At 48.6% G+C, this 12,023-nt stretch overlaps 3 protein-coding genes across 3 annotated transcripts; all 3 read left to right on the forward strand.

The window, feature by feature from the left end:
* N7474_003591 (glycoside hydrolase family 5 protein) lies at positions 1 to 1,077 on the forward strand (the record flags this gene model as incomplete). Its single annotated transcript, XM_057195006.1, has 1 exon — positions 1 to 1,077. One exon carries the CDS (start codon positions 1 to 3, stop codon positions 1,075 to 1,077), a length of 1,077 nt encoding a protein of 358 aa, XP_057056361.1.
* A 2,575-nt stretch (positions 1,078 to 3,652) lies between these two features.
* On the forward strand, positions 3,653 to 4,993 carry N7474_003592 (ankyrin repeat domain-containing protein; the record flags this gene model as incomplete). Its single annotated transcript, XM_057195007.1, has 1 exon — positions 3,653 to 4,993. The coding sequence occupies one exon, from the start codon at positions 3,653 to 3,655 to the stop codon at positions 4,991 to 4,993; it is 1,341 nt and encodes a 446-aa protein (XP_057056362.1).
* Positions 4,994 to 7,331: 2,338 nt separating this feature from the next.
* Positions 7,332 to 8,493, forward strand: N7474_003593 (HAL protein kinase; the record flags this gene model as incomplete). Its single annotated transcript, XM_057195008.1, has 2 exons — positions 7,332 to 8,010; positions 8,096 to 8,493. 2 exons carry the CDS (start codon positions 7,332 to 7,334, stop codon positions 8,491 to 8,493), a joined length of 1,077 nt encoding a protein of 358 aa, XP_057056363.1.
* Between the last annotated feature and the right edge of the window lie 3,530 nt (positions 8,494 to 12,023).

A 12,023-nucleotide genomic window follows, 5' to 3' on the forward strand; every position in this document is an offset into this window, starting at 1 on the left:
ATGATTGATCAAATCTACGAACGCGACGGTATGGATGTTCCTCTCGAGGAGGCTATGATCAACGGCTTGGGCAAGGTAAATGGCACCAAGCTCACCGATGATATCATTATGCGGAACCCTAGCTGGACCCCAAAGACAACGCGCTTCAAGATCTGGTCAGATATCGCACGGCTTGCATTCCGAAAAGGTATTTTTATCCATCCAGACACTCAGATGAGTACCGCCGAGTGGTGTTGCTCGCATACAGACGGCAATGGATGGTTCGATGACGTGGATTTTGATGTCAGCCGATGGCATCGTGGCATGGCATACATGGCGACCTGGGCGAAGGGACATCCCAATGTCATCTCCATGTCGTTACGCAATGAGCTGCGGGAGTCGTGGAACCGAACGAATCTATACTACGACTGGATGACGCTCGTAGGCAATATGAGCGCTGGTGCGGACACAATTCATAATGCTAATCCAGACCTGCTGATCACTTGGTCTGGGATGCAGTACGATCAGGACTTGTCGGCACTGACAACACGGAAGAATCTGCTTACTGCGCCGTGCTACAAGTGCACGGCCATTCGAGACGCACACCGTCGGCAACCAGTGTATTTCGAACTGGACAGCTATCCCTGGGCTAACAAGATTGTCTGGGAGCTGCACCTCTACGATATGAGCGAGGATATTGATACTGGGACCTGTCCTATCATTGAGGCTGCCTTCTACCGCAATGGTTTCAATGCTTTGGGCATCCCACCGCCAGCGGATGGGTGCCATCTTACTGGCGACTGTCCACCTGCGCAGAGACTGACACCAGTGATTCTATCTGAGTTCGGCAATGCTCAAGACGCCAGTTTATTTAACGCGACACTGCAAGATTGCATTCGAACCTTTACCAAGGCTCATAATGTAAGCTGGGCTATGTGGGCGTATGCTGGTAGCTATCGAATAAGATCTGGTACTCAAGGCGTGTCCGATACCTGGGGTTTAACAAACGCCGACTGGAGCGGGTGGAATTACCCACAAGGTATTCAGAATTTCTGGAAGCCTTGGGTAAAGGCTATGAACCCGACCAGAGATATTTAAGAATCTATGGGCAGTTCGCAGCACCTACATTGCACAGGGGGGCGGCGGAGGGGTTTCGTTTTATCGAGGTACCCGCCCCCTAGTAGTCGGGTCCCTCACCGCTCTCCGTTGGTGAGGGCCCTCCCCAGCGCAATTATATTTCAGCGCAATTATATTTTTTCCCTACCTACCAAATTTGAACTCCTATTACCAACCACCACGATGTCCAAATCGAATACAGATCTCGAGGAACGAATCTCCGATGCCTTGTGCGCGTACCATGATCGTGGCAGGCCAAAAATCGCGCCCCTAGCCCGGGAATTTGACATTTCCTACCAGCAGTTGAGGGGGCGCGTCCTGGGCCGCCAATCTCGTTCAGCCCAAACTCCATCAAATAAAGCATTTAATAATGGCCAAGAGGAGGCATTAATTGCCTAGATGCGTATCCTTGATTGTGCTAATCTCTCACCTCTTCCCTACGAGATCGAAGGTGCTACGAATGACATTTTGTCACGAAGTGGTTCTAACCGACACGTTGTCAGAAATAGGGTCCATCGTTTTATAGAACGTCTCCCTAAAACCTTCAAATTTCAAACCCAAAAAATATGGAGGCAAAGAGGGTAGACGCAGAGAGGTTGCCAGCAATAATTAAGTGGTCTCACAAATTAGAGGGTGAGATAAAAGCCCTCAAAGTCGGACCGAGCAATATCTACAACGTCGACGAAACTAGCTTCCAACTCGGCCAAGGAAAATCCCAGAAAGTCGTGACTGAGTTTCCGGATAGGACAAAGCATGTCCCAACTAGGGGTATAGGGGAGTTAGTGATAGGAATCGAGTGTATCGCAGCAGATGGTTGGATAATGCCTCCGATGATATTATTTGCTGGCATAGTTCACCTTGAGAGTTAGTATCGAGATCAGCCAGATTTACCTGATGACTATGTCATTGCGACGTCGCCAACGGGCTAGAATAATGAGGTAAGCGCCTATTTATTTAATGGATGGATTGATTGATTGATTGATTAATTATTTGATTATTTAGGTCCGCGCATATCAATAGTTACAATATTTTGATGAGCATACAAAACCACGACTTCTACATCGTATAGACTATCGATTATTATTTCTTGACGGCCATGAGTCCCATATGAAGATCGACTTCATCAACTATTGTCAACAGAATCGGATTCTACCTTACTTTTTCCCATCAAAACTTACCTACCGTCTTCAATCTCTTGATTCTAAGCCCTTCCAGGCATACAAGCACTATTATCGGAGGGAGAATAATCGGACTAAACGATGGGGTGGTTCGATTATAGAGAAGAGGGATTTTCTTCGTCAAATCCATAGGGTTCGAATACAGACTTTCACACCTTCAACCGTCCGACATGCATTTAAACACTATGGGCTTTGGCCGTTCAATCCTAAAGTTATTTGCCAAGATCTACGACCAGATAATAAGCCAGATCTAGCCGTCTATAATGGAGGCAAGGAATACGAGCTCCCACAGTAGGATTTCAACTATTGCCGCCTAGTGGAAGGGGGGAAGAAGAGGGGGGTGTTATACAAGATCCAGAAACACCACCCCACGCTTCAAGTTCTACGATCAATTCCCCACCTACAACAGTCGCAAAATTACAAAAGTCTATTATAAAGGCAAGAGAGAGCTTCCCAGACAATAACAGTCCTAAAATAAATAAATTGAAGCGTCGGGTTGAGCAGATTTGGGAAGGAAGTCTTCAACAGGCCCATTTAGCGGCCCAGGTATCGGCCGACCTTATTCGCATCCAGGAGAACCAGGAGCAAGCCAATGCTAAAAAGTCTAAGCGCCAGTCATCCAAAGGGGGCGCTCTACGAGTCAGGGACTCGAATACCCTCATCCGAAATAGGGATATTGTGGAGGCGGAGAAACAAAGGCGGAAGTATGAACGTGAAGCTAAACAGATGCGAGATGAATGGGATCGCCAACACCAAATTAGGGAGCAGGAGAATCAGAGAAGAGAGGCAGAGCTTGAAAGGGTCAATGGAGACGACGGCCAGCCACTTTATACTATTGATAGACGGGGTGGGGTATTTGTAAATAGGTTCCAAAATTGGTAGGTAGGGAAAAAATATAATTGCGCTGAAATATAATTGCGCTGGGGAGGGCCCTCACCAACGGAGAGCGGTGAGGGCCCGACTACTAGGGGGCGGGTACTACGTTGCAATGTCATAGATTAAAATTTTCTTCAAGGGTCGCACGAAGGCAAACCCTTCCTCTCACTTCGTTTCAGGGCATAACATCGGCGAGACCTGTCATCATATATTTTTCACGAAACTACTGGTATACACTAGTACCAGGCGCAGCCAATGATTCCAATCTGGAGGTCACGACATGTTTAATTATGAAGCTCTCTAAATTACCCCTATTTATGTATGGATTTTTGGCAGTCTGATTATTTAATAAGGTCGGCCGCGGGCTGTGGGTGGAGAATAGTTGTACCACAATGCCCCTCCTTAGCTCCTGTCCAAGTTCCTGGCCATCACCCATTACTCTTGAGCATCATCCAAGGTTGGACTACGCAACGTGTCTTTACCACTAAGCGAATACCTTTGAAATGCTGCTTCGTTTACCAAATGAACTGCTACAGTGCATCGCAGGGGATCTAGAATTCGCGGAGCATATAAATGCTTTTGCTCGAACAAATGCCCGTCTTTACAATCTCATAAATCCATACCTTTATCGCTACAACGTACAACAACGTGGAAGTTCAGCATTATTGTGGGCTGCAAAACATGGACAAGAGGCAACAACCCAAAAGCTGCTGAAGGAAGGAGCTCATGTTAATTCTCTATCTGAATCGAACCAGACGCCGCTAACGCTAGCGGCGGCAAACGGCCATGAGGTGGTGGTGAAGCTACTGCTCGCCACGGAAGATGTCAATCTAAACCCCAACGATAATTACGGACGGACGCCTCTTATTTTAGCAGCAGAGAATGGACATGAGCCAGTACTCAGGCTGCTGCTCGTCAAGGAAGGCGTCGACCTAGATTCTAAGGATTCTCAGGGAGGGACGCCCCTATCATTCGCAGCAGAGTCTGGACATGAGACAGTAGTCAATCTATTGCTCGCCACGGAGGGCGTTGACCCAGACTACAAGGGTCATGATGGACGGACGCCACTGTCGTTCGCCGCACACGCTGGACATGAGGCAGTGGTCAGGTTATTGCTCGCCACGGAGGGCGTCAACCTAGACTCCAAGGATTCTGGGGGACAGACGCCGCTGTCGTACGCAGCCACGACTGGACGCGGGGCAGTGGTCCAGCTACTTCTCTCCATGGAGGGTGCCGACCCAGATTCAAGGGATTGTTACGGACGGACGCCACTATCATTCGCAGCAGAGTCTGGACATGAGACAGTAGTCAATCTATTGCTCGCCACGGAGGGCGTTGACCCAGACTCGAAGGATCAATATGACCGGACCCCGCTGTCATTCGCGTCTTGTTATGGATATGAGACAGTAGTCAAGCTATTACTTGCCACGGAGTCTGTTGACCCAGACTCTAAGGATAAATACGACCGGACGCCGCTGTCGTTCGCAGCAGGGGGCAGACATGAAGCACATGAGGCAGTAGTCAAGCTATTGCTCGCAACGGATGAGGTTGACCTAGACTCTAAGGATCATGACGGACGTACGCCGCTGTTGTACGCAGCACGGGCTGGACGTGAGGCAGTAGTCAAGCTACTGCTCGCCGCGGAGGGCGTTGACCCCGACTCCAGGGATCATCGCGGACGGACGCCGCTGTCGTTCGCAGCACAGGCTGGACATGAGGCAGTAGTCAAGCTACTGCTCGCCGCGGAGGATGTTGACCCCGACTCCAGGGATCATCGCGGACGGACGCCGCTGTCGTTCGCAGCACAGGCTGGACATGAGGCAGTAGTCAAGCTACTCCAGTGAGGCTGACTGATCATATAAATTGTTATCTGACTCCATTACAATATATATATAATCAAAACACTTATGGAACACCAGTAACAAGGAAGGTAAGGATAAATATAGATGGCCGCTTCATACCAACTAGGACTCTGCGGCGAGTCTTGAACTATCGAGTCCTCGCTGCTCATAGTTGGCCATAATTTAATTTTAAAGCAAAATAGCCAAAGCTTATTGTTCTCGCGAGTGCCTTCTCCTTAGTAGGTTGATTACCATTTTTTTAATAGACTACTTTCACATCTACTGAGCAAATGAAGTAAGTACATGTACCCGCCCCTAGTAATCCGGCCCTCCCCGCTCTCGCTAGTGTGGGCCCCCCCAAGTGTAATGGAAACCCAGACTAATGGAAATTCCATTCCACCCCTCAACTTCTTCCTATTATTGCCAACCACCACGATATCCAAATTTAATCCTGAAGTCGAGAAACAAGTTGCTGATGCTTTAAGTGCATACCATGATCGCATGGGGCTGAGAGACCTCACCCGTGATGAGAAGAACATAATCTAAGCGCTCCTAGATTCGACCCTACTTGGAAACTGATGTTCCCAAGTCTGGAGGTCTTAAGGGGCTCTGGACCAATTTCAAGAAATCTCCTTCATACGATACCAACTGGTCAGCATTGTGTCAATACTCGTCGTGCTATCGCCAGAAGTCTACGAAACTGATTGTTCCTGCGTGTTCGCCTGGTTTACGGGAGCAAGGAATGTCATCTCTCTGCTCACTGCGCATTTCCCGGACCCAATGAGCAAGGAATAGGAGCAAAATGTCCGTCAGATAAAGGCTCTCGAACCGGCTGCAGGTATCATGACCACAGCAAATAAAGCGATGATCCCATATACGATGGTTCCCATAGCATTCTGGGATAATAAACTACAAGAGAAAAGGGAAAGAAGTGACGACATATCGCGTTCTTTGTTTCTGGAGAGATACAGAGAGAGAGCAGGGATTCCAACACATCCAGCCGGTGAGCTTAAGAAGAAGATCCGCACTAGCTGTGCTGTTAGCCACCATCGTGATATCCCACGAGGGCAGTTTCCGAGTTGCGACGAACCAATCTCCCCACAACAGCAAGGGCAGCGGAGTTCCTCTGTTTCGCCATGATCTAATGCTGCCGTTTCGCCGGCTCGACGAGCTCCCTTGGCGTTCGTACCCGAAATCGGACACGGGTTGCACCGCCACCGTGGTGACCTCACGGTCTTCCTGAAGCTCAAGTTCCGACACTCCTGGAGAGATGACGTACCTTTGCTGCGGGCAGACACTGCGGCCGCTTGGACAAGTCCTCGCTGCCAATCCTTGGTGTTCGGGAATCTATCTAGTTCGTCGCCGCTTGTGTCGCACTGATGATTGTGTTTGTGCTTGACGATATGGTAGTCGCCGCTTTCTCGATAGTATCCACACGTTAGCTTAAGCGGGTGAAGGCCTAGGAAGTGTCATTGGACAGCTTCTCTAGCGTTTGGGTGACCTTCGCTATTGCGAGCGCGTCGCCCTGCTGCGTGCTGAGTCGTACTGGCGGACCTGGTTAATGAAGCCAGTAACACGGCCATCAACCCAGATTTCGCGCGTCATTCTGATGTGCTGGAGCACCACCTGCGCGGCCTGGGCGATTTCGTCTATGCTAGTGAGGGCGAGGGGTGCTGTTGATTGTTTTGATTTCTCCCCCTCACCCCCTTTTTGGAGGCAGTTAGTGTGTGTTTGCACCGGCGGCAACGATCGCTACCATTTTTACCAATGAAATTGGTACTCGACGATAGCGCTCGTCGTCACTAATATTTGAAAACTTTCTCAGGGCCGTAGAGGCCCTGGTTATCGAGATACTGCAAGAATGATTTTTTGAAGTAACTGTTCCTTTTCCCTTGTTGGCCTAACCCGTTTGGCCCCTATAGATTGCGGGCAGAAACAAGGTTACCAAACTGACATCCCTCATCTTAGCTACTAGCCCCTTGAAAGCATGGGCCATATCCGAAGGCCGCCAATCAGCGTGATACGTACTTGTCTCCAATATTGGACGAGGGAGGTCATGAAAACTTGGACTGGGGGCCACCGCAAGCCCCCCGGCTGAAGGTATAAATATTTAGAAATGCTGCGCACACCTTCGCACCCTGTACTTCGAAAACTTCATGGTTTCCCTCTTGAAAAATTGTTTAGACAAGATGCCTCTCCGTATGATACAGGCTTGGGCACTATGCTCTCTGATCTCTTTGCTCTGCACGACTCCGACATTTGCTCATCCCTATCCTTCTATCCCCTCACCGTCCTCCTCTAAGCGTGATGATAAAACAAGCTCAGAAATATCTGATTCCCTATGGAACCAACCTCATCTACAAAGAAGATCGGCACTCCGACATATGCAGAGGCCGAGCATATATGGCAGGAAAGCGAGGGCGTTTGGAGAATTGCGCAAACTGAAGACCAGTTTAATAATGCTCAAAACGCTGCCGGCACCTTAACTATCACCGATCTTGACACCAATCGAAAGACCCAGGGAGGCTATGGAAAAGTCTATGGCGCCGAAGTCCAGTACAAGAATTCCCGTCAACTCAAAGGCGTGGTGAAGGAGGTTCGGGGAAGGATTGGGGTAGACGGTGCGCTTTTGATGAAATCGATTAACAGCGAGTACGTTGCGAAGGCCAAAGGTGTTTTCTGGGCGCCAATGGGTCAAACGTCTATCGTCATGATGGATAAGCTCGATTTTAACCTTGAGGAAGAGCTTACTATTGTTGCTGATAATCCGCGCAATTATGAGGGCCAGGCATTTACAGATCGGACCATTGCTCCTATACAGCAGTCTTTCCGAGCCGTCCGAGATACTCATTTTGCAGGGGTGGCCCACCTTGACATTAAGCCGGAGAATGTGATGTCCTGGAACCTTTGCTCCGACCCAGGAAAAGGAAAATACCGGCTCATCGATTTTGACCATTCGATTGATGTGGCGAAGACCTCCACACTGCCTTCCTTTGGGTCAGATCTCTACAAAGCGCCTGGTGAGTGATCAATACTGAACACTTTTTACGACTCTTTTGGACATATCTCCCTAAGATAGAAATGGTTTACTCACAACTAGTCTAGAGATTGCTAATGGAGAGCCTTATCGCCCATATGTCGCGGACACCTACTCCTTTGCGTGGATGCATTATGATACCATTAACCCCCAATTGTTGCTTACCCCTGCGGGCAGACTAAGACGCCAGAATCTTGTAGATATGACCTACCGAGATTCACCTCCTAATGATCTTGAAATGGGTAGAGAGTTGACGGCAGCTTTGACGATGATGGGCATGACCAGCCAGAACAGTCCGATGGCATTCAATGAGGCACGCCTCATTGCACAAGCTCTCCAACCTGAGGCCAAACGAATCAAATTTTCTGAATACTACCAGAAATGGTGCGAAGTGAAAAAGACCGACTGTCCAGATATAGGTAATGAAGCATGGCAAGCGGAAGGAAACAACCAAGGTGCAAAGTGATCATAGTGAGCCACACTGCAAGCAGGAAGAAACGGTGTTCTTGGCTCAATGTGGATGTCATGTATCTACCTAGGCAGAACAATCCTACGGAGCGGAGTCTGTGGCTGGGATGCATCTGAAATATTTCCAACTTCGTCTTTATCTCCCCTTCCTCTTTTGGCCAATTACCAAGCTCCGGTAGCTCGCATTCTTTCCCTCTATCATAGACTACTAGGTCTGTCCCGTCGTCTCCGCAAAGCTTTTTACAAATAACTGCTGGATTGAATGACCAATTACCGCAGCTCCGAAATGAGTGCCGGATAGCTGATCCTGTAAAGGTCTGCAACCGGATTTTGTGGATAGAACGGAGAAAATCTGCTTTCTCTGTATCTGATTATTATGTTTTCGAAAATAGTGCTTGTATGCGAGGAATGGGTGCGAATCGGGCGGTTGAAGTCGGTGTGTGAGCTTTGGTGGGAAGCAGAGTGGAATGATTCTATTCTGCTCAATCAATCAATCAATAGTTCATTTGCCCGATGTAGCTTGCTTTAGATACAGCCGCTATGCGAAAATGCTGTCAGGACTGCCTGACAGCCGAGAGAATGACTCCCGAGCCCAAGTAGTAGCTACACATCGCCGAACGCGGGTTTGGGGCGGGATTTCGCTTTCTCTTACCCGCCCACAGGTCACCCACGTGGATTTTGGTCTTCATGAGGAACCAATCCATTGGGAACTTGGAGAGTTTAGTTCACAATACCCGGCGTATTTGTTTAAAGTAGTACTCCACACATCAAAAGGTAAAAGTAAGAATACCAAGAATGCCTGATAAGGTAGCAAGGTAGCAGCTCGACCAACTTGGCTTCGAGGACGGAGACCCCGACACACTCCCTGGAGTGATATCATCCGCAGATATGCAGAACAACTGAGCTTGAGCCCAAGGCTGTCCATGACTTGCAGATGCATTTTTCCAGGACACAATCACAACGGGAGTAACAGCTTTAAGATACTTGTCATATATCCACGCGTCATCTAACTCACCCTCCACGGATGCCCCAAAAACACCTTGCTGGGCAGCGGAGCAGCTATCATTATTTTCAGAATTACTAAGGGAAGGTTGACCGAAGATGCCTAAACACAACGAATTTGTTATTAGCATCTTGGTTCTCTATACTTGCGCAAAATGCGGTTAGACTCACTATGGATTTCATTATATTCAATAGAAGGATACGCTGATTCGAATGGGAGTAGGGAGCATGCGTCGGCTCCTCGATTCTTTAGAGAGAACTGACGTGCAGTAGCTTCTGCATTGGAAAGAATCTGAGAGATATTGCTTGAGGAAAAAGCCGCGGAGCAACTTGTACTGTCACCCTCGTTGACGTGGTTAGAGGTGGATGGAAGAGACCATGGTAGAGACCATAGAAGGCAGCCTAAGTAGTCGAATTGTTGGGCCCAGAGGCCACCCCCACTGGAATTGGTGGCCGCCATAGTCTGGTAGATGAATCCGTCCCCGTTTGGTTGACCCACAGACAGATAGGTAGAAAATGTATAATTCCCTGAAGGAGAATATGGAGAGTCCCCAGGTGGTTGGGGAAACGGCACACTAACGCTACCAGAAGCGTTGTATGGCCCTATACCGGCTGGCCAACCGCAAGGCAATTTTGCATAGGCACAGATAGGCCATGCTATCAAGAGCAGTATTTGTAAAGACCTGCTACTCATAATTCCGTTTTCCTCAAACTCAATGGTGAGGTCAAGGTAGAAAGAAAGTGTGGAGAGAACAGTACGGTGGAACCTTGTCCATGAATTATATAACGAGGCCAGACAGGTTTATTTAAGTCAGCCCCAATTTTTGGGGGCCAAGAAGACCTTCGACCCCACATTCCGCATTGAGGAACAAGCGCGTAAGTCTGCCTCACTCTATCCAACCAAGACACATGGCCCCCACTTTTAGCAATCATCGTGCTCCCGTCAGTTGGACGTGTATTGCTTCTTACGTAGATTACTGTACTTCAAGTACGCCTTCGCCTGTAAATTCAATTGTACACTCGACACCCTCCATATTGACGAGGTGGGTGGGGCGCCTGAGGCGTCAGCGCCCACCGCCGACTGTGGATAGACCCTCCCTTCCGGGAGATCACAGTTAGGAATATCATCATCATCTCTGTTCTTCTTCTCTCCCTGTTTCGTGATCCCTCAGTTGCTTGCCATGGCGCTCCTGACTTCCCCTGAGTCACGCCGCCATCGCATCTTCCACCTCCAAAACACCCTCCCGAGAGATGGGTATCTTAACCATCAATCACGAGGGGTCGAACCAAGATGGCCCCAAACCTACTTCCTTCAAAGCATGAGCCTATTTATGACATGACCCACAATGGGGAATTATCTACCACAGTATATCGTAGATGTAACAGGTTGCTGAATGCAACAGGAGTACCATCCTGAGTATCTGTTCCAATATAGGTATGTTTGGCAGCGTCAAAGCACCGCCTAAGCAAGGTGGACGACCCCGTACCATCACTCCAGTCATGCAGGAGGCTTTGTGACATCACCTGCTCCAGAAATCTACCTTGTACCTCGACGAGATGGCCACCATTTTCTGTGGGACCAATTCACTCTTCGCTCAACGAAATCGAGCATCCGTCGCGCCCTTCAGATGTCCCCCTGGAAAGTACATATTACGATTGTTGCGAACAATCCCTTCGGCGCTGATATCGCTCGCATAAGCCACATCTTCAGGGCGGGAAGGCTCTTACGACCCAGATTACTGATTCGATCACTGAACTGTTGGAGAAGGGCTCCAAGGTCAATCTATGGCCTTGAACGGAAGAGGATGAAGAGAATAGGTCGTGAGTAATAACAATAGTAATAGTAAGTAGACCCGTGACCCGTAACAAATATTGAAATAACCTCAGAAGAAGATTCAATCTGTAATATAGATCGGGGCCAAGAGCACCCAAATTTTTGAGGGCCAACGACCCCGATTCTTGAAGGGCCAAAGGCCTTGATTGGATGACAAGGACCAGCTCTGGGGCCGAAACCATTCCTGGTTGTCGAAATGTGTCATAGACTTAGCCGGCCTTGAATCCTTCATACTAGCTTCAGGGGCCACAAGCTTCGACCAGATGCTTAGGCACTCAGAATACTCCGCTCCCCACATGTGTCTAAATCCCTATGTTCTCCATGAATTCCGAAATTCTCTTTCCCCAAACTTGCCCTTGGTATTTATCACTACTTACATTACTATGTTTATACTTAAGTACATAGTAGTAATGTCTTATGTACTTAGAGCCCTACTTACCCAGCTGATAACACTGGTATTAGTCTGTATTGGCCCAGTATAGTTCACTTAGTGACCAGTTGAAAACATCATAATCCTGCCAATTTCCATCAGGGATGGAGTTTAGGAGAAGTGTTTCAGAGTGTCAGCCACCAGTTCATTCGATACTACTCTACACCTCTTGGGCCAGGGGGTTCCGGATTATGGGAGGATCAGTCGTGATCTTATAAAGTACCGGGATCTTCCTAACTATATAGAAATCTTTCCACCTTGA

Source organism: Penicillium riverlandense, assembly GCF_028828495.1.
Source record: "Penicillium riverlandense strain IBT 135883 chromosome Unknown utg000002l_segment0_segment0, whole genome shotgun sequence".
NCBI lineage: Eukaryota > Fungi > Ascomycota > Eurotiomycetes > Eurotiales > Aspergillaceae > Penicillium > Penicillium riverlandense.